The sequence below is a fragment of the Trachypithecus francoisi genome, unplaced genomic scaffold (assembly GCF_009764315.1).
Source record: "Trachypithecus francoisi isolate TF-2019V2 unplaced genomic scaffold, Tfra_2.0 Lachesis_group7, whole genome shotgun sequence".
In the NCBI taxonomy this organism is placed as follows: Eukaryota; Metazoa; Chordata; class Mammalia; order Primates; family Cercopithecidae; genus Trachypithecus; species Trachypithecus francoisi.
In genome coordinates, this window is record NW_022681472.1 from 8,935,569 (window position 1) to 8,962,840 (window position 27,272).

Genomic DNA, 27,272 nt, shown 5'->3' on the forward strand with positions numbered 1-27,272 from the left:
GCTTTTTAATTAATATTGACATTGGTATATAAGCTGCTGTAAAATCATGTCATTTTATACTGTAAAAACCCTAGTCCCTGGTTTCCTTTGCTCTCTGTTCCAGTTATTAAGGCAAGCCTTCTGCACTTGGCTTTGTGATGCTGTTGCTGAGACCCTGAAAACCACATTTCTGTTCTACCAGTTGGCTCCCTGTTAGGCTATGCCAAGAACAGGAGCTAGAGGCTGACTTCAAGGAAGGAAGAATGGACTTCCTCCTGTTGGCTTCCTGATCCTGAGAGCATTACCCCAGTAACACTCCTTCAACCCGGCAGCAGCAGTTCTTTCCCTTGGCAGCAGCCAAATATAGTTTGCAGTTTTTCAGCTCTAGCAGAACAAGCCTCATCACATTTCCTGAGACATCAGCACCAGCCAGCTGGCTCCCCTCCCCAGAGTCCTGGGTTCTAAATCCACGAGGCTTTTCCTCGGAGTTCAGAGACACCAACATCAGCTGGGCAAAACCTCCTCAAATGTCTAAATTTCAGCTGTACCATCGGCCCCTCCTCCAAGCATGCAAATTTTAATGATTCCAATCTCTTACCACTGCACGCCTACTTTACATCCCCCACCCCGCCTTATGGGTGGTATCTATACTTGCTACATTTCTGACACTCAAGAGTCATTTTTGTTTGTTTCATTTTAAACAAAATCAGTGGCTGGGCATGGTGGCTCAAGGTTCTAATCCTAGCCTTTTGGGAGGCCAGGGTGGGTGGATCTCTTGAGCCAGGAGTTTGAGGCTAGCCTGGGCAACATAGCAAAATCCCATCTCTATCAAAAAATAATAATAATAATACCAAAAGATTTCCAAAAAAATACAAAAATAGTTAGCAAATGTATACTTAGTTAATAATTCTTCATATCAAATTATGTTAAAATAAAAAATAATGTCGATGATAGTTGAATGGGAATAGCACTGAATCTATAAATTACTTTGGGCAGTAGAGGCAATTACCCCCAGCAAAGGTCCACTTATAGCTCCAATATTTAGGAAGTTAACGTTAACCTTCAGACATTCCTGTGAGGCTAACAATACATAGCACAATATAATGTAAATTGTTTTATCTTATATAGGTATACAAATACTCAGTGTTGTATTATGTATATAATAGGCTTTTTAACAACAAAAAAGTCAGCAAACTATATAGATTAAAATGTACTGAGTTTTTTTAAGACCTCAGTTATCAGCCAGGCAAGGTGGCTCATAACTGCAATCCCAGTACTTTGGGAGGCAGAGGCAGGCTGATTACGAGGTCAGGAGTTCAAGACCAGCCTGGCCAACACGGTGAAACCCCATCCCTACTAAAAATACAAAAATTAGCCAGGCGTGTTGATGCACGCTTGTAATCCAAGCTACTCAGGAGGCTGAGGGAGGAGAGTTACTTGAACCCAGGAGGTTCAGTAAGCTGAGATTGCACCGCTGCACTCCAGCCTGGGCGACAGAGCGAGACTCTGTCTCAGAAAGAAGAAAAAAAAGACCTCAGTTATCTTCCACTCTTCAAATGAGCTATACTTGAAAATTTTTCTCCTCACATTATTCCCATTTGCAATGTGAGAAACACACACACGCACACACAAATTCAATGCTGAGCAAAAACTCAAAAAGTAGAAAGTACCTATTTCTGAAAAAATGAAAAGATTAAATGACTTTTTGAAATTGCTATACTTTCAGCAAGTTATTACACCTTTATTAATGCCCATTTCTCCACTTAAAGGTTTAATCTGATTACTGCTAATCTTATTAGTGGTCATTAGCATACCAAAATATATTGGTTGAACATGAAATAGTCTAGATCATATTTATGCCTGATCTTGTTGCTGTTGAATGGTTAACATTGCTGAATGGTCTCTAAAATACTAAGGTACTAGTCATTAGGACAGCAGCATTTGTTGTACTCAGTATACCATGAGAGTTCAGAGAGACCAAATTTTGGTATTTGAGCTTATTTTATAAACAATTACAACTATTTGTAGAGATTGCTATTTCATGACTTTGATTCTTTCTTATAGGTCCTCCACAGGGGGAAAAAAATCTAATTTTTGGTTAGTAGAATTAAAATTCATTTTATCTTACAATTAGGGCAGGGTACTCATGAATGGAATCAGTACCCTTCTAAAAGGGTCCTGAGAAAGACCCCTGTCCCTCTGCCATCTGAGTTTACAGTGAAAAGATGGCCATCTATGAATGAGGAAACAGGCCCTCACCAGACACCAAATCTGCTCATGCCTTCATCCTAGACTTCCTAGCCTCCAGAAATGTGAGAAGTAAGTTTCCACTGTTTATAAGCCACGCAGTATTTTGTTAAAGCAGCCCAAATAGATTAAGACACCTACTTTCTTTCAGGAGTCTGAAATTTTGGTGTGTTCTAGGCAGAGTGTGTCTACATAACTAACCTCTAATAAAATCCTGAGAGCTGAGTCTCTGATGGGTTTCCTGGACAGAAACCTCACACAAATGTTGCTGCATTTTCAATGCTAGGGGAAGATACCCTGTGAGACCCCTCTGGGAGGAAGAGAGCATAAGGGAGCCTGCGCATGGATTCCTCCACATTCTGCCTGTGTCTTTGTCCCTTATGCTACAGTTGTGTGTCCTCACTACATCTCCGTAATAAATCTTATCTGTGAATACAACTATATGCTATGTCGGTGAGTCTAATGAACCTCCGGACACGTGTGAATGTTTTATTTTCTGCCTATAATAATGACCAACAGAGGAAAGTGTTTCACAATTATTAGATTATTCAGAAGATGAAAACAAAGAGATAGACTACACTCTATTCTCTAACAATAATGGTGAAATGGGTCAAATAAGTGAAATCTTAAACTGTGAGTCTCTAGATATCTATATTATAAATGACTTTTCTCAAACTCAAGAACTGATAAATGAGGAATATATTTATAAGGACAAAAGGGAAATATAGTATTCTCAACTAGTTAGCCATTGAACATGAAAGACTTCCAGACAGTATTTTGCAACAAGAACCTAGACCATTTCGTTCAAGGACATGTGATGATTTTCTGTCATCTTTTATGATACTTGTGTATCAAAACGTACTTTTTACAAAAAGGTTTGCTATATTTTAATTTTTATTGAAATTTCTAATAGTTGTTTTTCACTCTATTCTTAGTTCCGTCAATTTTTCACAAAATGACTAAAAATATATTTTTAAAGGGTCTGTTGGACCCAGATGACAAACTGTGATGGCTATTTTTCCTGGCAAACTGATGATTAAATAAACAAGAATGGACTGAAATTTTACAGATTAATAGAAAAATAATTACTAACTTACTGAATTGATGGATCTTGAATAGTTGTGACAATTCGAATACAATTCCTAAGAACAGCTATTTGCAGAAGTAACCCATTCTAAGGAATTGCATACAAATACTGACTGAAAAGATCTAGAATATTTGGGTCCCTTCACAGGTATATCCTACACTGGAGATACAGGTAAGAGTCCAATGCTTGCTTTAAATCCTCACCCACCAAGCAAGTTACTGTTGATAACCTAAGTTCCTCTGTAGATTTTCTAACAGAGAAACAATGCCTTGCTAACTGAAAAGAATATTTGGTTTAAGAGCAGTTAAGAGGGCCGGGCGCGGTGTCTCAAGCCTGTAATCTCAGCACTTTGAGGTGCCGAGGCGGGCGGATCACGAGGTCAGGAGATTGAAACCATCCTGGCTAACACGGTGAAACCCCGTCTCTACTAAAAATTACAAAAAAAAGTAGCCGGACGAGGTGGCGGGCGCCTATAGTCCCAGCTACTCGGGAGGCTGAGGCAGGAAAATGGCGTAAACCCAGGAGGCGAAGCTTCCAGTGAGCTGAGATCCGGCCACTGCACTCAAGCCTGGGCGGCAGAGCGAGACTCCGTCTCAAAAAAAAAAAAAAAAAAAAAAAAGAGCAGTTAGATCTCTCATTATGAACAAATAAGTTGATTTTCTGACAGTAAAACAAGATTTCCATTGTTTTGGAGGTTTTCAGTTGCTTGTCTATATAAGCCTGAACAGACAGCTCCTCAAAGTTTCTATACCTGCAAATTAGAATCTCACAAAGACTGGGTTAAATTATATGGCATTAGAAAGAAAGGTTTATATTCACTCTTTCTTAGGTAAGAACTTTTCTTGTTGATTTTTGCCTACATTCATCATAAAATATTTTTTAAAATTTTTTATATTCTGAGTACCTGGAATCTGTCCTGTTAAGCATTAGGGTTCTTAAGAGGCCTTAACCTCTTATAAAAGCACACATCAAGGAAAGGCGCTCAGTTTGATAGTTACTGACTTCTAAGAAGGTTAGTATAGTCAATTGTTAAACAGATACGAAAAAAATAAAATATTTCTTTTAGATGATTACATATTTCTTTGAAAATGTCAAGGAGAGACGCTTGTAAATGTTATTTTACATTAAAAGTAAAGGGCACTCACCAATTTACCCCATCTGCTTCCACCCAAGCAAAGCGGTACTCATTGACCCGAAGCATCAGCTGCAAACACCCGGCCACACACTGCACATACTGTGAACTCTGCACAAGAAGAAATGTTGAGTTTTTTAATTGGAAAGCATTTAAAGTTATGCGATCAGACACACATTTCTAAATGAAAAGTCTGATTACTTACTGGAATTAGCATCTGAGCATCCAAAATTCCCTAATCTCTTTTCAAAAGTTAATCCTCATGTTTGCTTTAATCTCTACCTCTTAGAAATGAACAAGGTTTTGTCTCCTGAATTAAATCTACACAAGTCAAGACTACTTAACACACAGTTAGGGAAATCTGGAACAAAATAATTTATAGTTGATACAGTTTGATAAATAAGCATATTGCCTTACAACGTTTCACATATCCCTGAATAAAGATACTATATAGAGAGAATACTGTTCCACATAATTACAGAACTATCAAAGAACAATAAAATTAACAAAAAGAAGAGTAAAAACTTCAAGATAGGCCTATATGTAAATAACCTCGGACAAGTTACTGAACTTTTTCAATATGAAATTTCTTCATCCTTTTGAGAACAACACTGCCAAGCACCCTGAATATTGTTAGATTTAAGAAAAAAAATTCAGGCCAGGCACAGTGGTTCACACCTGTAATCCTAGCACTTTGGGAGGCTGAGGTGGGTGGATTTCCTGCACTCAGGAGTTCCAGGCCAGCCCAGGCAACATGGTGAAACTCTGCCTCTACTAAAAATACAAAAAATTAGCTGGGCGTGGTGGCGCACACCTGTAATTCCAGCTACTTGGGAGGTTGAGGCACGAGAATTGCTTGAATCCGGGAGGCAGAGGTTACAGTGAGCCAAGATTACACGACTGCACTCCAGCCTGGACGACAGAGTGAGACTCTGTCTCAAAAAAAAGTAAATAAATAAATAATTCATTTCACAACACAGCTAGACAAACACAGGAACTCAATAAATAAAAACTTTATTAAAAAACCCATATGGTATATAAGGTCTAATTAAACACTTGAAAAAGACTATGATTTTTAAAATCATCAGTTCAATAACACTGTCCCTTACAAATTGTGCTTAAACCTGAAACTTAAACAGGAGTAATACTCCCAGAAAGTTGCAAGTCCCTTCATTTTACCAAAGCTAGTGGGAACATCTGACCTGGGCTTTTCCTTAAATATATACAATAAGCCTTAAGACTTTAAGAAGTAGAGAAAGGAGGCTGGGCGTGGTGGCTCACGCCTATGATCCCAGCACTTTGGGAGGCTGAAGCGGGCGGATCACTTGAGCTCAGGAGTTCAAAACCAGCCTGGCCAACCCCCATCTCTACTAAAAATACAAAAATTAGCCAGGCATGGTAGCGCACACCTGCAATCCCACCTACTCAGGAGGCTGAGGCAGGAGAATCACTTGAACCCAGGAGGCAGAGGTGGCAGTGAGCCAAGATCACGCCACTGCACTCCAGCCTGGGTGACAGAGGAAGACTCCATCCCCCCAAAAAAAAAAAAAAAAAAACAAGAAGTAGAGAAAGCAAAGGAAATTTCAGACAACAGCCTTCAAAATGAACATGCTAATTTCAAAAAAAAGTTTTTAAGGAAAGAATCATGGGTGTTATATAAATTCACAGAACCTAACATACATGATGCTACTAAACTTTGTTCTAATTTAAAAAACGTTCATAAAAACCTAACACTTCAAAGAAATTCCAGGCATTTTAATACAGAAACACAACAATATAAGTACATTTGGGGGAACAGTCACACGTCTCAAGAAAAGGTTATCTTGGGTTGTACCTAAAAAGCAGTTAATTTAGTTCCACAAAAAAAGACAATAAATCTAGTAACATAATTTGTCTGAAAACTCAAAACATTAGCAAAAATTAAAGACAGATAAATAGTGCATTTTCAGCTCTAAAACAATATTCCATAATGAAAAAAATACATATTTTTTCCAATTAAGTCATCAGGTAGAAACTTTTTCTAAAGAAGAGGAATCCCATCTTTCCTGTTTAGAGAGATAACCAAGCAAGATTTCTAGACAAATGAATAAAATGGCAACGTTGAGCACCCTCTTCTCTCCCATTTACCATCAGTTTCCTCTCATCACAAAAATTCTTTGTTTCAGGGTAAGTCTTTCTTTTCTGTGGCTACTCACCATGCTATGTTGAAATACATAACAAACCACAAGGATGGATTCTTGGTTGTTATTTATAGCTTCAGTATTCCCATTACAAATGAGCATATAAAAAGTGCTGGTCCTAAACCTGACATACTCTCTCCTATTGCACACTATCAGGCAGTAGCCGTACCATTCCAGAGATTACTTCACAGTATAGACAGAATCAGCATGAAAAATGATTAAATTATTGCCTTCAATTATGCAAAGTAGAGTGCATTACATCCTTGTCTTTCACTTAAATTGAAGTTAAAGGTGATATAAAAATTTCCCCTTTTATGATACCAACAGCTTATTATTATGATATTCATTTTTTCAGAAGAGGAACCCAAGACATAAAAAGGTGATATAATTTGCTGAAATGAAAATACTGAGTTGGCCAAGCACAGTGGCTCACACCTGTAACCCCAGTACTTTGGGAGGCCAAGGAGGGCAGATCACTTGAGGTCAGAAGTTTGAGACCAGCCTGGCCAACATGGCAAAGCCCTGTCTCTACTAAATATACAAAAAATAGCTGGGTGTGGTGGCATGCACCTGTAGTCCCAGTTACTCAGGAGGGTAAGGCAGGAAAATCGCTTGAACCCAGGAGGCGGAGGCTGCACTGAGCAGAGACGGCGTCACTGAACTCCAGCCTGGGCAACAGAGTAACACCCTTTCTCAAAAAAAAAAAAGAAAATAGTGAGTTAATCTTAGATTGGCACTAGAAGTCAACTCTCTTCACGCTTGAGCTAGTATTCTTTGTACTGTGCCAAGCATTCTGGGCTAAGAACTTGCCACAACATGCACTTTCAATGCGGCAAACCTCAATGGCAGAGAAAAACACTATTTTCACTTCTCAACACATTTAAGAGAACGTCATTTAGATAAATTCTTCAATGTTGCTGAAAATGCAAACTCTTACTATATTACAGTGAAAGTCACAGCACAAAGAAAATAGCAAACACAGTATTCACCTTCCTGGTGAATGTGGTCTCAAAGATCCATACAATACAGAATTACAAATTCAATAATTGAGGAACTGCAAAATAAGTCGGCAATAAAAGAAACATAAAAACATCAAGGATACTGTATGTACTAAAGTAAAACTAATGTTATAAAAACGTTTACAAATTTTCAATATTCATCTTCATAATGCTAGGATTTAAGTGCAAACTAAGTGAAAAAGAATAAAGAAAGTATTCATCTACATTCTGGAATTGTCAGCACTTGAGAAAACAAGTCTGCTTGGAATAAAAGGCATCTGTTCCACAGATACATGATGAAAAGGCACAGTACATTGGTATCAGTGAAGCACAAAGATGAACTTTTCAAATACACAATTGACTAAAATAAGTCCCAGAAAGCAGTTTTAAGTGAAATGAAAAGATGCTGATCAAAGTTCTAAAAGTAATTAATATGTTTCATGACTATTAAACTTTTTTTTTCTCTTAAAACTAAAAGGTGATAGTATACATGTGTATGTGTGATTTTTACTTCAATACAGACACTTACTTAAAGAAACACAGGACAATCTCAAGTGTCAGTAAAGAACTGAAACAAATGGAATTTGCATACTTTGTTGAAGGGCACACAAACAAAAAACTGGCAAGACTCACTAAAACTAAATTTACATACACCCCATTAATTTTAAAATTAGGTGATGCAGACATAAAGGTATACATCTGCCAAAAGATATGTACAAGAATGTTCACAGCAAAATTATTCACAACAGTCAAAAAACTAGAAGCAACCCAAATATCCAACAATAAGAGAATGAGTAATATTCATATAATGAAATACTACAGTGTAGTGAAAAAGAATTACTGCTAATGCAACGAATGAATTTCATAGACACAATATTAAGCAAGAGAGTTCAGACACATAACAGTTTATACTGTATATGATTCCATTAAATGGAGTTCAAGATCAGACAACACTACTCTATGGTAATAGATGTCATAATAATGATAAACTTTGTGCAAGTTGAGGTCAAGGCAGTAGGAGGAATTATGAGGTATAAATGTATCCCGCTGAACATTTAATATCTGTGCATTTTCCTTTATGTAAGTTATGACATAATTTTAAAAAAGAAATAGAGAAAAAAAAGTAAAAGAGGACTAGAGAGGGAGAAGGACAGAGTGAACACTGCAACAGGAATCAGAAGTTTTGTCACATAATGTTGGGCAAATCACTTAACTTATTGAAAATTGTTTTCTTGTTAGCAAAGAAAAAGAAAAATAATATCATCTCTACCACTGGGGGAAAAAAACTGCTGACACTGAAATCAATTGCTATAAAACACTAAACAATTGTAAAGTATACTATTATCATCAATATTCAGGAACTAAAATACAGATATACCCCAAGAATTCTCTTGAAGTTGGTTGATTAAAAGACACCCTCTAGTCAAGTCACAAAATACCTAAATTAAGATACAGTTTTACAAAAAAAAAAATAGTTTTATTAATGTTTTAAAAATTTATAAATCTTCAAAGTACTGCTTTCAATCTAATGTGCTTAATCTAGTAATTCAGTTACATGACTAGTAAGAATCTTTATTACAGAAAAAAATTGTTGGCATTTAATTAAAAAAACGTGATTTTCTTTATAAATTATTGCTTTGTATGCAACTTCCAAGAACATAACTAATAAATACATGGTATTAGGTTAGCTTATTATTGCTATCAGTGCTATACTTTGAAAATGACATGTAAAAGAAAGTCTTATACTCACTTTACCAGTTAATTTTCTTTTGCATTTCAGAATATATCTCCAGGCAATCCTTCCAAAAATCAACACAAAGCCCATTTTATAATAAAGTGTTGAACAGCTTGTATAATTTATTGAAGAGTATGCTGAAAGTGATAATCATAATGGTCGTATGGATACTTGATGTACTATTTCTACCAAATGTATATGGTTTTCACACAATTGTAAAGTTGAAAAAATCATAAGTTGGACCATCATAGGTCAGGGACTGTCTGTAATTGCCTGTGAGTTACTCCAGGTCCCCACAAACTTCACAACTCACCAGCTAGAGCAGACTGCAATTTAAGAACAGGCCTGCAGTATGTGAAGTATATAAATGATGTGGCCCACTAATTTCTGCTACTTAATCAACACTTTTGATGGACTTATAAACAAAGCAGTAAAGAACTAAAGCAAATAAGTCTTCCACCTCTTCTGAAGCGGTGACAAGTATTCTATCAGCACAGCATTAAATTAAAAACAAAGCCAAAGCAGTGAAACTAGCCTCCCATTAACAAGAATATTAGAACTGCCACAGAAAACAATTTAAGGAATCTGGTCAAAAGCCAAAAAAAACCTAAGTCCTGGGCCAGGCATGGTGGCTCACACCTATAATCCCAGCACTTTGGGAGGCTGAGATGGGCAGATTACCTGAGGTCAGGAGTTCGAGACCAGCCTGGCCAACATGGCGAAGCCCCCATCTCTACAAAAAAAAAAAAAAACCTAAGTCCCCTTTCCTCTCAATCTAAAATACTGTTACTGCATGCTAACACACGGATGAATCTTGAAAACATTATGCGAAGTGAAGGAAACCAGTCACAGAAGACCACGTATGATTTCATTTATATGGAATGTCCAAAAGAGGCAAATCCCAAGACAGAAAGTAGGTTAGTGGTCGCCAGGGCTTGGAGGCAAGAACAGGAATGGGGAAGACTGTTAATGTGTACAGGGTTGGTTGGTTTGTTTTTCTGAGATGTTGAAATGTTATGAAGTTAGACTGTGGTAATGGCTGCACAATTCTGTAAATATATTAAAAACCACTGAATGGCAAAATGATGCATTTTATAGCATTTGAAATATATTTCAATAAAGCTCTTTTTAAAACTAAATAAAATTGAAAATTTACTTCCTCACTCACACTGGCCACACTTTCAAGGGATCCAGAACCACATATGGCTAGGGGCTGCCCTAATGGACAGTAGAGCTATCGTGAGCATTTCTACCATCACAGAAAATTCTACTGGACATGACTGCTCCACTAAATCAAGAGGCAAGACGAAACAAGCAAGAAGGACCTGGCAACTTAAGTCACTACCAGTGACACCGCATTCATCTAGCAACTACTCATGCCGGACTGATTCTGCAACACAAATCACAGAGAACAAGACACAGACACATGGAGGGCTCCCTCATCAATCGTTCTCCTGCCTATGCGCACTGTATGAGGCGAGGCAGAGCAAAAAGGAAAACCGAGAAAGAAACAAATCTCCAGGTTCTTTCTAAATCTTCCAAAGCTGGTGAAGGAGTTAAAGGAGGAAACCACCCCTCACATCGTCTTATACCTAATTTCTGCCTCCAAAGAAAGAAGTAAAAACTAAAAGGCAGAAATGAAATTCACAGGCAGACAGCCCGGCGCCGCACCCTGGGCCTGGTAGTTAAAGATCGACCCCTGACCTATTGGTTCTGTTATCTGTAGATTACAGACATTGTATAGAAATGCACTGTGAAAATCCCTATCTTGTTTTGTTCCGATCTAATTACCGGTACATGCAGCCCCCCTTCACGTACCGCCTGCTTGCTCAATCAGTCACGACCCGCTCACATGCACCCCCTTAGAGTTGTGAGCCCTTAAAAGGGACAGGAATTACTCACTTGAGAGCTCGGCTCTTGAGACAGAAGGCTTGCCGATGCCCCCAGCGGAATAAACCCCTCCCTTCTTTTTTTTTTTTTTTTTTTTGAGACGGAGTCTCGCTCTGCCGCCCAGGCTGGAGTGCAGTGGCCGGGTCTCAGCTCACTGCAAGCTCCGCCTCCTGGGTTTACGCCATTCTCCTGCCTCAGCCTCCCAAGCAGCTGGGACTACAGGCGCCCGCCATGTCGCCCGGCTAGTTTTTTTTTTTGTATTTTTTAGTAGAGACGGGGTTTCACCATGTTAGCCAGGATGGTCTCGATCTCCTGACCTCGTGATCCGCCCATCTCAGCCTCCCAAAGTGCTGGGATTACAGGCTTGAGCCACCGCGCCCGGCCAACCCCTCCCTTCTTTAACTCGGTGTCTGAGGAGTTTTGTCTGTGGCTCATCCTGCTACATTTCTTGGTTCCCTGACCCGGAAGCGAGGTGACTGGCGGATGGTCGAGGCAGCTCCTTAGGCGGCTTAAGCCTGCCCTGTGGAACATCCCTGCGGGGGACTCCAGCCAGCCTGAGCGATGCGGATCCTGAGAGCGCTCCTGGGTAGGCATTTGCCCCGGTGGGACGCCTCGCCAGGGCAGTGTGTGCAGGCCCCCGTGGAGGATCAACGCCGTGGCTGAACACCGGGAAGGAATGGGCACTTGGAATCTGGACATCTCAAACTTGGTAAGACTAGTCTTTGAAACTTGCCCACTCTATCTGAGTGGAAGCGTGGCCTATCACCCATGGTGTGACTTTATCGGCACTTCGGTTTTGGTTTTGATTTGGTTTGATTTGCTTGACAGGACCGGTGTTGGGAACTTGCCCACTCCATTTGAGTGGAAGCGTGGCCTAATCACCCACGGTGTGCCTGTACCGGCACTTTGGTTTTTGTTTTTGACTTGACTTGGATTGCTTGATACTCTGGTTTTGGTTTTGACCTGGTTTGGATTTCTGGATACTCTGATTTTGGTTTTGATTTTGGTTTTGTGTAAACTACAAAAGTGTGTGTGTGCCCTTTTTACCCATTCTTTGTTTTGTGGTGTGTGTGTGGTATGAGCGTGGTGTTTTGTCTAGAGGAAACATGGGTGAGGCACAAAGTAAGCCCACCCCACTAGGAACTATGTTGAAACATTTCAAAAAAAGAATTTAAGGGAGACTATGGAGTACTATGACACCAGGAAAACTTAAAACTTTGTGTAAGATAGACTGGCCAGCATTAGAGGTAGGTTGGCCATTAGAAGGATACCTGGACAGATCCCTTGTTTCAAAGGTATAGCACAAGGTGACATGCAAGCCAGGGAACCCAGACCAGTTCCTGTACACAGACACTTGGTTACAGCTGGTTTTAGACCCCCTGCCCCCAACACACAGTGGTTGAGAGAAGAGCAGCATAAGCGGCTGGCAGAGGCAAGGAAAGACCAGCAGAGAGAGAGAAAAGAAAGAGAGAGAGAGGAAAAGAGGCAGAGAGAGAGAGAGGAAGAGACAGACAAAGAGGGAGTCAAGGAGAGAGAGAGAGAGAAAGACAGAGGCAGAGAGAGAGAAGAGAAAGAGGCAAAAGGAAAGTCAAAGAGAGACAAAGTCAAAGAGAGAAAGAGAGAGATACACAAGTAGTTAAAAAAAGAAAAAAAAAATTTACACTATTCCTTTAAAAGCCATCATACCAATTCTAATGTGGACAAAACAAGGTCTTATTAATAGCAAAGGATAATTAAAATCCCAGACTTACAAGGTTTTCAACAAAAGTCAAGTTTGCTAAAAGTTAACAGTGTAACATGTATTATAGTAACTTCTATTTTTGTGGCCTTAGACAGTCTAGTCCACAGACATAAAAAAAGATTTGCTTTGGAAAAGAATGGTTATCACTTTCGAAAAAAAAAAGGGGAAAAAGGGGGGAGGGGCGGAATTTATATAAAAAGAGTGTTATATGGTAAATTCTTGTCCTGAAATAAATTAACTGGTTGTTTAAAAAAAGAAGTACTTGTAATAAGTCAGAAAGTTAAGGCATGTCAAAAAATTGCCTGTAAAAGTCGTAAAAGAAAAACAAAGGTTATAAAAAAAGTATGTTAAAAAAAAAAAGGATTTATGCAAAAAATGTTGTATAATTTAAAAGTAACTAGGCCTCCTGAATGTAAAACTATTGAAAAAAAAAAAACCAAAAAATTTATGTGCAAGGTGTATAAGAAAAGAAAAATATACCTTTGGTAAAAGAATTTTAAGAAGGCATAAGAATGTACATTTTTACCTACATTAAAAAGTTTTAAAAAATTATTGCTTTGAAGGTTTAAGCAAGTTTTAAAATGTTAATTGTAAAGAACATTCTGTGTAAACATATTAGCTAAAGTTAAAGACGTATCATCCAGTTTTTCTGTGAACTGGACATTAAAGTAAAAGCATAACAGGTTTTTCTTAAAGCACCAACCCGCTCTTTAGCAAAAATTATAAAAGGTTGAAAAGAGTCTATAAAATCTTACCTTAGGGTCAAATATTAAAAATTAAATAAATATGTCTACAAGGTTTTATTAAAATTAGGTTTCACATTAATAACACACTACTATAAAGATAACATTTAGCTGATCTGATATAAAAATCATACGAGAAGCATTGCTAAATGTAAAAATGGTATTTGGCTTTCTTTGGTTTAAAAACTAATTAAAAATAGGTGCTAAAGGAAATTTCTCAGTAAAAAGGCACTAAGGACTATAAAGTCCACTGCCAAGGTCCCCACATTTAAAACAAAAGGTCAGTTTCTTAAAAATTACATACTTGGTTTACCTTCCACTTTCTTTTCTCACAAAAAAAAAAAAAAAAAACTAAAAGTCTTTTAGCACATGTACCACCCTTAGAATTTCCAGCAAACCAGCACCAGCCTGAAGATAACGTTCTCATCAAAAGGTGGAAAGAAGAAAACCTCGAGCCAGGCTGGGAAGGACCCTACCTTGTGCTGTTAACCACCAAGACTGCTGTTCCTGCAGCAAAAAAAGGATGGACTCAACAAACCCGAGTCAAGAAAGCGCCTCCCCCTCCAGAGTCATGGCCATAGTCCCAGGGGAAAACCCTACCAAACTAAAGCTAAGAAAAATCTAACTCTTTTCATCTATTCTATTACTCTTTCTTCTTTCCTCGCTCTATTGCTGACCGTCTAGTTATTAATATAACCAAGTCAATTTTGCCTCAAACTATTGCATTTAATGCTTGCTTTGTTATACCCTGTGAGGACTTGCCAAGTCAAAGATAGCTTTCCACTTCAGAAAAGTATTTCTGTCCCTCCTGACTCTCCTCAGACTAGACATTAGTAAACTAGGACCATTTAATCCGGGGAGATGTCGATGAAGACCCCAGTGCCAACCAAGGGTGTTGGCCCACCCCGATGTAGAGCTTTCATGCCATAGTTGGTCCAACATTCTGTGGACCACTAAAGAGCAAGGATGGCCTGCCCCAACCAGTTTCTGTAATTTCCCTAAAACCATACATTCATTTTACTAGAGGATCATAGAAGTTAAAGACTTAAAACAAACTTTAGCAATTAAGACAGGATACCAAGATGCAAATGCCTGGTTAAAATGGATCAAATATTCCATCTGCACGTTAAACAAAAGCAATTGTTATGCTGGGGCACATGGCAGGCCAGAGGCCCAGACTGTCCCCTTTCCACTAAGGTGGTCTTCCAGTCGACCAGGCGTAGGCTGCATGGTAGCTCTTTTGCAGGATTCTACAGCCTGGAGTAATAAGTCATGCCAAGCTCTCTCTGCTATATCCCAAAGTCCAGCACCCTGTGATTCAGCCCCCGAGGGCCATCCAGCTTCCGTCTCTCAACACTAAGTTCACTTCGTGTCTCTCACGACAGGGAGGAAACTTAGCATTCCTTGGAGACCTGAAAGGATGCAGTGAGCTTAAGAATTTTCAAGAGCTTATCAATCAGTCAGCCCTTGTTCATCCCCGAGCGGATGTGTGGTGGTATTGTGGTGGACCTTTATACTTGGCTGAATAACTGGAGTGGCACTTGTGCTTTAGTCCAATTGGCTATCCCTTTCTCCCTGGCATTTCATCAACCAGAAGGAAAAAAAATAAGACATCATAGAGCAAGAGAAGCCCCTTATGGGTCCTTCAACTCTCATGTTTATTTAGATGCAATTGGAGTCCCACGAGGAATACCAGAATAATTTAAAGTTCGAACCCAAACTGCTGCAGGATTTGAGTCAATATTTTACTAGGTGACAGTTAATAAAAATGTAGATTAGACAAACTACATCTATTACAACCAACAGCAACGAGCTTTTCATGAGTTAAAAGAAAAATTCAGGCCGGGCACGGTGGCTCAAGCTTGTAATCCCAGCACTTTGGGAGGCCGAGATGGGCGGATCACGAGGTCAGGAGATCGAGACCATCCTGGCTAACACGGTGAAACCCCGTCTCTACTAAAAATACAAAAAAACTAGCCGGGCGAGGTGGCGGGCGCCTGTAGTCCCAGCTACTCGGGAGGCTGAGGCAGGAGAATGGCGTAAACCCAGGAGGCGGAGCTTGCAGTGAGCTAAGATCCGGCCACTGCACTCTAGCCCGGGCAACAGAACAAGACTCCGTCTCAAAAAAACAAAAAAAAAAAAAAAGAAAAAAGAAAAACTCATGTTGGCCCCAGCCCTGAGGCTACCTGACCTGACAAAACTCTTTACACTCTATGCGTCAGAAAGAGGAAAAAAAATGGCAGTTGGAGTTTTAACCCAAACTGTGGGGCCCTGGCCAAGGCCAGCGGCCTATCTCTCAAAACAACTAGACAAGGTTTCCAAAGGCTGGCTCCCAGGTCTAAGGGCCCTAGCAGCAAAGGCCCTGTTAGCACAAGAAGCAGATAAACTAACCCTTAGGTAAAACCTGAATATAAAGGCCCCCCATGCTGTGGTAACTTTAATAAATACCAAAGGACATCATTGGTTAACAAATGCTGGATTAACCAAGTACCAAACCTTGCTATGTGAAAATCTCCACATAACCATTGAAGTTTGCAACACCCTAAACCCCACCACCTTACTCCCAGTATCAGAGAGCCCAGTTGAACCTAACTGTGTAGAGGTGTTGGACTCAGTTTATTCTAGCAGGCCCAACCTCCGAGACCATCCTTGAATATGAGTAGACTGAAAGTGGTACATGGATAGGAGCAGCTTCGCCAACCCCTGCAAAGTGACTCTGCAGACGACGACAAGCCCTGCTCCGGTCACACCCGGAAGCTGACTGGTCCACGCACGGCCGAAGCACAAGGAAACTCATCGCGGGACTCATTTTCCTTAGAATTTGGACTTGTACAGTAAGGACTTCAACTGACCTTCCTCAGATTGAGGGCTATTTCCAGTGTATACATCAAGTCACTGAGGTAGGACAAAAGGTTGCTATGGTCCTACCATTTTACAGTTATTATAAGTGTACTGGAACTCTAAAAATAACTTGTTTGCATAATGTTATTCTATACAAGGTATGTAGCCCAGGAAATAACCAACCTGATGTGTGTTATGACCCATCTGAGCCTCCCAGGACCACAGTTTTTGAAATAAGATTAAGAACTGAAGACTGGTAGGAGCTCACAAATGATACGAGTAAAGTGTTAGCCAAAACAGAAGAAGAAAGGGTGCCCAAACAAGTCACCTTAAAATTTGATGCCTGTGCTATCATTAACAGCAATAAGTGAGGAATAAGGTGTGGTTCTCTTAATTAGAAAAGAGGCTATATGGCAGAAAATAAGCACATTTGTCATAAATTAGGACTGTGTGGAAATAAATGTAAATACTGGTCTTGTGTCATTTAGGCCACTTGTATTAAAAAAAAAAAAAAAAAAAAAAGATGAAAAGGATCCAGTCCACCTTCAGAAAGGAAAAAATGGCCTTTCCTTTCCTAAAGGACAATGTAACCCCTTAGAGCTAGTAATAACCAATCCCCTTGATCCTCGCTGGAAAAAAGGGGAGTGTGTGACCTTAGGAATCAATGGGGCCGGACTGGATCGAGTAAACATCTTGGTTCGAGGAGAAGTTCACAAATGCTCTCCTGAACCAGTGTTTCAAACTTTCTATGATGAACTAAATGTGCCAGTACCAAAAATTCCAGGAAAAACCAAAATTTGTTTTTGCAATTAGCCGAGCATGTAGCCCAGTCTCTCAATGTCACTCCATGTTATATACGTGGAGGAACTGTAATAAGAGATCAGTGGCCATAGGAAGCCTGAGAATTAGTACCTACAGACCCAGTACCTGATGAATTCCCAGCTCAAAAGAATTACCCTGATAATTTCTGGGTCCTAAAAGCCTCAATTATTGGACAATATTCCATAGCTAGAAAAGGGAAAGAATTCACTCCCCCGTAGGACGACTTAGTTGTCTGAGACAGAAACTGTATAACGGTACCACAGAAACAGTTACTTGGTGGAGTTCAAATCACACAGAAAGAAATCCATTTAGTAAATTCCCAAAGTTGCAAACTGTGTGAACCCACCCGGAGTCCCACTGGGCCTGGACAGTCCCCACTGGATTATACTAGATATGTGGGCATACAGCTTATGCCAAATTACCTGATCAGTGGGCAGGTAGTTGTGTTATTGGCACTATTAAACCATCTTTCTTCCTACTGCCCACAAAAACAGGCGAACTACTGGGCTTCCCCGTCTATGCGTCCCGCGAAAAGAGAACATAGCTATAAGAAATTGAAAAAATGATAAATGGCCCCCTGAGAGAATGATACAATATTATGGGCCTGCTACACGGGCACAAGATGGCTCGTGGGGATACCGGACCCCCATTTACATGATCAACCGAATCACACAATTACAAGCTGTCTTAGAAATAACCACTAATAAAACGGGCAGAGTCTTGACTATTCTGGCCCGGCAAGAAACTCAGATGAGAAATGCTATCAAAATAGATTAGCTCTCGACTACTTGCTAGCAGCTGAAGGACAGGTCTGTAGGAAATTTAACCTTACTAATTGCTGCCTACACATAGATAATCAAGTGCAAGCAGTTGAAGACATGGTTAGAGATATGACAAAACTGGCACACATGCCCATCCAAGTGTGGCATAGATTTGATCCTAGGGTCATGTTTAGAAGATGGCTCCCAGAGCTAGGAGGATTTTAAAATCTTATAATAAGAGTTGTAATAGTAATAAGAACCTACTTACTGCTCTCTTGTTTGCTACCTGTACTTCTTCGAATAATAAAAAGCTTCATTGCTACCTTAGTTCACCATAATGCACAAGTGTGCTGTAAGAATCACTATTGATCTGTTTTGCAAGAAGACATGGGTAGTGAAAATGAAAGTGAGAACTCCCACTAATAAAATGAGTGAGAGTCTCAAAAGGGGGGAATAAGGGAGGAGACCACCCCTCATATTGTCTTATGCCCAATTTCTGCCTGCAAAGAAAGAATAAGTAAAAACTAAAAGGCATAAATGAAATCCACAGGCAGACAGCCTGGTGCCACACCCTGGGCCTGGTAGTTAAAGAATGATCCCTGACCTATTGGTTCTGTTATCTGTAGATTACAGACACTGTATAGAAATGCACTGTGAAAATCCCTATCTTGTTTTATTCCGATCTAATTATCAGTGCATGCAGCCCCCCGTCACGTACCCCCTGCTTGCTCAATCAATCACGACCCTCTCACATGCACCCCCTTAGAGTTGTGAGCCCTTAAAAGGGACAGGAATTGCTCACTTGAGGAGCTCAGCTCTTGAGACAGAAGTCTTGCCAATGCCCCCGGCCAAATAAACCCTTCCTTCTTTAACTCGGTGTCTGAGGAGTTTTGTCTGTGGCTCATCCTGCTACAGAGTCACAGTATTCTTTCCTCAGGGCATCAGTACAACAATCCACTTCCACGCTGTCCTGCCTTCCTCAGAAGAAAAGACTTACAATTCACGTTTAAGAATCAGTCTAAAGTAAGTACATATAATCTAATGTCTATTTTCACAATTAGGAGAAGACAAATAATAGACTTTAAGGAAATTCCACTTATCTAATGTCATTTAAATAAAAATGTTTCACTGGGCACACTAGCTCACGCCTATAATACCAACACTTTGGAAGGCCAAGGCAGGTAGATTGCCTGAGCTCAGGAGTTCAAGACCAGCCTAGACAACATAGTGAGACCTTGTCTCTACCAAATACAAAAAAAAATTGGCGGGGCACGGTGGCTCGTGCTTGTAGTCCCAGCTACTGGCGGGACGGGGTCAGGGTTTGGCGGTGGTGGTTGGGCTGAGGTGGGAGGATCGCTTAAGCCTGGGAGGCAGAAGTTGCAGTGAGCTGAGATCACGCCACTGCACTCTAACCTGGTGACATAGTGAGACTCTATCTCAAAAAAAAAAAGTTTTTAATGATCCACTCAACTTAAAATGATGCTTCTGAGGTCATTTCGGAAAGGTAAGACTGTTGAATCATGTTTATTTCACATTTTGCAGTGTAAAACTTGTTTTATACTGACATCAAGTGGCAATAATTTGTAATGCAGTTTACCAAACTGCTTTTCTCCACTCTGAAAAGATACGATTTAAATATATGATACTGATACCTTAAAAAGTCTGAGTAGGCAATGTGACTTAAGGAATGCCTGAAGATGCAATTCCAACTCAGTTGCCTCACAAGTAATTCCCTAAGCAATCCATTTCTTCAGTCTCTGTGTGACCTTGGGCATGTTGGTATGTTTTTCTGTTTGGTCTCACTACTCATCCATAAAATGTGGCTAATGATATGACTTACATTGAACAGGGAGTGTAAATATTCAAGGAGATGTAAATGTAAAATGAGTCAGTGCCAGGCACATAGTAAGTGCTCAATGAATATTAGCTGCTAGATTAAGATTTCCCTATGGAAATACAAGAATCAAAGGAAGGGCTGACACCCTACTCTCAACACATGGAGGTCTGCTTTTCAAGTAGACAGCCATCTAAAAAAGTAAGAACTTCAGGAGGAGTCCAAAAATATGTTCAGGGTTGAGAGTCACTAAAGGGAAGAAGGTAGGAAACCAAAGGCCATCTTTTCCTAACTCACAATCACTCCTGATGTGAATTCCATTTAGGATATATATGAATCTACCAGGTAAACCACTTAGACCAACACACTGCCAACTCAATTTTTTTTTTCTAATACATTGCACAGAAAGCAGCAAAATAAGGATGTTATGTCAGCAGAGTTTGCATTTCCTTATTTAAGCTTTTAATAACTTAAAATGCTTTGACAATCACTTAAATAAGTTTATATGTCTAAAATAAGCTAAATAATTTTTCAAGCCGGTAGAAATTCAAGTCACATGAAATAAAGATTCCCAATTTAAGCAAAATAAAGATTCTCTATGTAAACATCTGCTTCTGACTGAGAAACAAGTCTTACCCACAATTTCCTCAGTCCACCATGGCCCCAAGATCGCGCATCTAGTTCCATACCTTGTTCTGATTCCACTTCAGAAGGCTAATAGCCATTTTCTGGCCTAACATGAGAGTCATCAAACACTTCAACCCACGCTCCAAGAGAAGCCTAGCTTCAAAATGGATTTTGCTGCCATCTATGGTCTTGGAACATACATACCCATGACATTCATTCAGATTATGGAAGTACCAGTAACCAATAGGGATATTAAATGGCGCCTACAGAGCTTCACTTGGGTCTATTACAGGCAGATTGCAGAAACTACCCTCTAAAGATGCTTCCTAGTTTCCTAGAGATACTTTTAGCAAACGAAGCTAGACACACTTCTGTTTCTGTCTCCATTTTCCCTGTCTTTCTATTAACTAGCTCTCATCATGAACACTGTTAATTTGTCCAAACTTACTTCCAATTCCTGAGCTATTCCTACAGCACAGCAAAGTTAAGCCATTCCCAAATGGCAAACGTAACTTTAGCCAGGAAAGGAACTTGGAGAGCCATAATTAGTTTTAACCTTTAACCTTTTGGCTCTACAAAAATGTGGAAAGAAGGCCTGGTGTGGTGGCTCCTGCCTGTAATCCCAGCACTTTGGGAGGCCAAGGCGGGCGGATCATGAGGTCAAGAGATTGAGATCATTCTGGCCAACATAGTGAAATCTTGTCTCTACTAAAAATACAAAAATTTGCTGGGCGTGGTGGCGGGCGCCTGTAGTCCCAGCTATTCAGGAGGCTGAGGTAGGAGAATTACTTGAACCTGGGAGGCGGAGGTTGCAGTGAGCTGAGATCACACCACTGCATTCCAGCCTGGTGACAGAGTGACATTCCATCTCAAAAAAAAAAAAAAAAAAAAAATGTGGAAAGAGATTAGTCAAAAAAGAAAGTAGAGCAAGGGGCTGGCTACCATGTAGCTCCACATAAAGCCTTGAGCTTCACAGTACAGCAGTCAGTTTTAGTGCCATCAAGGAACTGAATTTCTTGGCCAGGTGCGGTGGCTCACACCTGTGATCCCAGCACCTTGGGAGACCAAGGCAGGCAGATTACTTGAGGCCAGGAGTTCAAGACCAGCCTGGCCATCTCTACTAAAAATACAAAAATTAGCCAGACGTGGTGGTGCATGCCTGTAATCCCAGCTACTCGGGAGGCTGAGGCAGGAGAATCACTTGAACCCAGGAGGCAGAGGTTGCAATGAGCTGAGATTGTGCCACTGCACTCCAGCCTGGAGGACAGAGCTAGACTCTGCCTCAAAAAATAAATAAATAAATAAATGTAACCAAATTTCTTTCAAATGTTTGATGCTTTTGTTCACCTGTTGATTAGACAGATATTAGACAGTTTAATCAGATAACTGAAGTTTAAAGGAAAATTTTATGATTATTTGCTCCAGTTGTGCTTCTGAATTCATATTTTTGCTTTGATTCTCAGGTCTGAAACAAAAGTCACCTGGAAAAAAGAGCAACAGGGAAGAACAAGTCTTATGACTACCACAGAAAAGATGATCCTCATAGACTATCAATATTTATATATAGTTTATATTACAATTAACCTAACTGGAGGTGACCACGGATTTATAGTTGGGGAACTAGTAAACATCTTCAAAATTTTAAGTGTATAATGACTCAAAATAATTTATTCTGGGGATGTTTAGGAGGCCAGTGAAGGAATATACTTACATCACTTGAAGAGACTGTTCCTGTTTCAACAGCAACACCGCTACCACGCAGTTTCTATTATGAAATAAATAACTCATTATTTAGTTTTGTTTTGTTTTGATTTTATCCTAATGTATCAGCTTACAAAAGGGAGCTAAGCAAATTTTTCCCCTAATTCTATGTAATAATTTTTCCCCCATAATTTTATTCCTAATCCTACTCAATGAAAAGCAAGGGGATGACATAAAATGCTCTAAATATCGTTACGCTCTTCCAGATAATATATTAATCAGTAAATAGCTAAAAATGGAACAATAATAAACTGACTACTAAGCTCCAGGTAAATGTCATGGGTAAAGCCAGTGTAAATTTCCAAGTCTTAAGATTTACTTACTGAATTGTTTTTCCAGTAAGATGACTGCCTTAAATTGAACTATCCACACTATATTCTGTAGCAAAGCTTTCAAAAACAGGTGCCTCATGTCAGGAAGGTATAATATGCGACTTGGTTATCCACAGCAAAGCTAACAAATTATAATGACCAATCAAAATCTCAAATGTCATACAGAAATGACCAAAGAAAATTTAAAGAAAGTCAGAGGCTGAAAGTGCAAGAGAAAAGCAATAATGAATTTCTGAAAGGAAATTTTGTATTTATTCAATAACTACTATCTACGAAGTGCAGGCATGAGTCCCCACAACCCAAGTGCAACACTCCAAACTACCCAAAAAGGCTTCAAAGGCCACTATAAGATCAAAGAACAAAACACCTAAACTTGCAACTAACTGGGACTTTTGAAAGTTTATTTCTATTAGAATCATGAAATTGTGGTACTTTTTGTGAGAGAGAAAAACACTTGTGATAGAAAAAAAAGAGACACTCCAGACGTAGCACTATCGCATGACAACTGAGAAAAGTAGCAAGTAATATCAGAAATAATTGTTACTTTTTAAAACGAAGAGTCTAGATTTTAATCATGATAGAAGGCTATGAAGAAGTACCTGCCCATAGCAAGAGGGACAGTGCAATGAGAGCCAAGCAGAAGCAGTAGCCAGACTAAGAAGCAAGGCCAGGCTAAGCCTGGGTACCCTGAAGAAGTCCCCTGCAGAAGGACTCACATAGCAGAGGCATTGCACAACTTAAAGTCTACAACTTAAAGCCAAAGATTCTGTGATAAAAAGAGTGCACTAAAAAGATGCAGAAAATTCTTGAAGAGCATCTATCTATAAAAAGCTCAATTCTAATGAAAACTATTCTAGACACTGAAATATTTACTTCCACTAGTGATGAGAAAAATATTCCACCCAGTTGTTGGACATCGTCACAAGCATGGTCAATCATTCCAGAAGTGACAGTCACCTGAGAGGCACAACGTATATGTTATTCCTAGGAGGAAAAGTCTAAGGTAAAAGTGCCCAAAAAGCTAGTAGCGTGCCACAGCATCCATTCTTCCCTACCAATTTTCATTTTATGAATTCAGCTACAGAGCCTTATTACCACTATACCTGAAAGCTAACATTACCCCAGAATAAAGTTTTGTTTTTCTGGGGATTTTTTTGTTGTCTTTTTTTTTTTTTTTTTTGAGACAAGAGTCTCATACTGTCACTCAGGGTGGAGTGCAGTGGCGCGATCACAGCTCACTGCAGCGTCAACCTCCTCAGGCTCAAGTGATCCTACTGCCTCAGCCTGCTGAGTAGGTGGAACTACAGGTGTGCACCACCACACTCAGCTAATTTTTCTATTTTCCGTAAAGACAGGGTTTTGCCATGTTGCCCCAGCTGGTCTCAAACTCCTGGGCTCAAGCAATTGGCGTGCCTCAGCCTCCCAAAGCGCTAGGATTATAGGCATAAGCCACGACACCAGGCCTGGAATTAAGTTTATTAAAGGGGAGAGATCATTTCAAAGAGGAAAAAAAGGGAGAGATGTATCCTATTTAACTAACATTCTGATCCCAAACGATATGCTACATTTAGAAATTTTAAAACTCTTTCAGAAGCTTGTTTCTTACATGTTTTAAATAGCTTGTTTTTTAAATACCTCACAAACTCAATAAAACGTTGACTCTTGTAAAAACACTTTTTAAAACCAAGCCCCAAACCAGTAAAATTGATGTTATTAACATAAAAAAGATTTTGATCAAGAAACTCTAAAATATCTCTATCCAAATATAAATAGCAATTAGGCTCCCCTAAAAAAGGCAGGCAACAAGACAAAAAGTAAATCTAAGCAAAATATGGTGTCTTTCTTATGCCTCAAACTAAAATCTGTTAATAAAGTCACCTGAAATCTAAATGGCAACTTTCAAAAAATTTTGAATAGACATTTATTTGTAATCTAACAACCTACCAATATTGTTTCTCCTGGTCCCATTCCTCCTCTAGGTCACTCTCACATCAAAATCTCATTCCCTTCTACCTTTTCATCTCCAGAATCCTCCTCCCCTATCCACCTTCAGTTCTCTCCTCTTCTGAGTATCAAACACCACACCTCTTCATACCTACTACACTTTATCCCTGTAAGCCTGAAACTATCATTCCACAGAACCATCATTTGTGTCCTACCTTTTGCCCTATCCTGAGGAAACATGAAGACAAAACAGAAAATTTGTCATTTTCCAAGCCATCACACCTGCAGGCTATTTTCCTCCACGAAGACATAGAGCTAGAAAGGCCTGCAAGCAACCAAGATGACCAGTAGGCATGCTTCAAGTTGTTCATTAGGCCTAACTAATCCCACCCTGAAACTGAGAAATTGTGAGAATGAGCCACTGTATGGGACAGTGTCCTCTTGCAACTGGACCGGACAGCTCCAGGCTCACCCAGGGGGAGCTGGAAGCATGGGAGGGACTCGGCCAGACAAGGACAAGCAGGTTAGCTAATAAAGATCTAGAACATGCTGTTTGCAGTTTGAAATGCCCCTAGTGGCACCCAGGACCAGTTTGTTTATTAGTGTAATCGGTTAGACAGCTTAGCCTCGTTATGTAACCAAAAGGGCATAAAAGATCTCACTCGAAACTTTCAGAGAGCTCTCCCAAAACCAAGATTTCCCACACAAATCTTGGTGGTTCACAATCCTGGGGCAGCCGAGGGAGCTGCACCTGGAAATCTCTCAGCCCGAGGCATGCTCTCTCCTGCTGTACCGTTTCTTTTCCAGTATTGAAGCCTCACACGCACGTGCTCTTTGGAGCTGTGTGGGTCCTTTCAATTCTCCAGCCTGTATCATCTCGGCAGCCACCTAGAAGAAAGGTACTCCCTGACCCCTGAAAAGCATGAATAAGAAACCCCAAGTGGCAGAAAAGACAGAAAGGATTGAAATGAAGCCAGTCAAAGAAAGCAAAAGCAAAGCACACCACCCATATCTGACAGTAGTTTGGTTTACTTGTCAAGTTCAAAATGGCATTATTTTAATAAAACATTTTTGTAATTTAACATATTTACTATAAATAGCTTAAAAGAACATGGATGTTATATTCCCTTCAAAGGTACTTTAAAAAAATTTCTTTTACCTGTGAACTCAGCTGAGTTTTTATCCAATTGAAATAGTAATTTAAGTCACTGCCTTCCATCAATTCTTTTCCCCAAGCTGCTAACTTGGCAATAATTCTTGCTGCCTGAAAACAAATAAGAAATCCATTTGAACGCAACATTAATTCTAAAAATCACATCATATACCTTAAAAAAAGGATTTGTAACAATTTTGCTACACAATTTCTTAACACTCAACCACTCTAAAAATAATAGCTTCTATTTCATTTTTTAAAATATATTTTGAAACAAACATTAAAAATATATTTTTAAATATTTCCATCAAAGTGAACCCAAATTAGCTGGGTCTTAGGAATTTCTTGACACTCCCTGTATTATTTTGGGTTTCAAAAGTAAGATTGGAATTCATTATATGACCAGCAAAAAACAGAACACAAAAATCTGTCTTAGAAGCAGACTGTCACCAAACCACTTGCCAGAAATCTAAACAATCTCTACAACAAACTGCCAGCCTCTCCGACACTCATTCCAAGCCACTTGGGAGTTCTAACACTTAAAAATCCATTTCTTAGGATAATATATATCATAGGTATTAGTCATCTCTCCCAACATAAACAAATGTCCTTTCTCCTCAAAGATTTCTCCATTTTCTTCAAGCTATAAAACTAACCATTTTTTAAATAGGCAATATAAAGGACTAGTTCTCCATACACAAACCAATTTAATAAATATTCTATCAGAACTGAGAGCAAATCACTGTCTTAAAACTCCAAATCATTCAGCAATAATTCATCCCAGTAGAGAATGAAAGGCTACACTAGCTAACCTCAAAATAATTTCCCATGCTGGTAGACTCATGTCTGTTTTTATATTTGAATACAGCAAACCAGACTGACAGGTGAACTTCTAAGGTCAGAATGTCAGACACTTAAGTGTTCTGGTGTATTTGGAATTCCACAACATAGGGACTAACAGGGGTACCTTTACTTGCTCACTGAGTTGTGACATGCTGAGGTTTTCACATGCCCAGCTAAATGAATTTATAAATACATTATCTAGTTTAAACTCATCTTATTGTCACAAAATAGACAATTGACTTAAAAGGATTACTGTTAGGAGGCCAAGGATTGAAAATATCATCAGCAGTGCATGCACAAGACAAAGGAACAAGAGCATAAACTAGTATAAGCTCTTTATCAGCACATGGTAAACCAATGGGAGTCTCCCTCAGAATGTCAAAGATTGGCCAAGAGTAAATGAAATCATCAAGAAGTTAACATGGATTTGGCCACACAGTAATAATGAACCATTCCCTAAGTGTATATTTGTTTAATGTATTTGTCAGTTTTGTTGTTATACCATTAGGAGGACATTTAAATCAAACAGTGAAGACAACAAGCCTCTACAATTTTAAAGAGGGAAATATATTACTGGCTTTTAAAAAAGTATTCTTTAAAATACAGTGTATTTCATCAGTCC

The 27,272-nt window shown here is 39.4% G+C and overlaps 1 protein-coding gene across 5 annotated transcripts in view; it reads right to left on the reverse strand.

The window, feature by feature from the left end:
* ATP6V1H (ATPase H+ transporting V1 subunit H) overlaps positions 1-27,272 on the reverse strand; it is a 127,775-nt gene that overhangs the window by 72,631 nt on the left and 27,872 nt on the right. For 4 of the 5 annotated variants that reach the window (XM_033202146.1, XM_033202149.1, XM_033202148.1 and 1 more), the window contains exons 6-8: positions 25,814-25,918; positions 22,329-22,382; positions 4,459-4,556 (exon numbers count right to left, since the gene is read on the reverse strand). In XM_033202146.1, coding sequence (XP_033058037.1) covers positions 4,459-4,556; positions 22,329-22,382; positions 25,814-25,918 — 257 coding nt within the window. The remainder of the gene's footprint in view (positions 1-4,458; positions 4,557-22,328; positions 22,383-25,813; positions 25,919-27,272) is intronic. The other variant, XM_033202147.1, reaches the window with a different exon arrangement.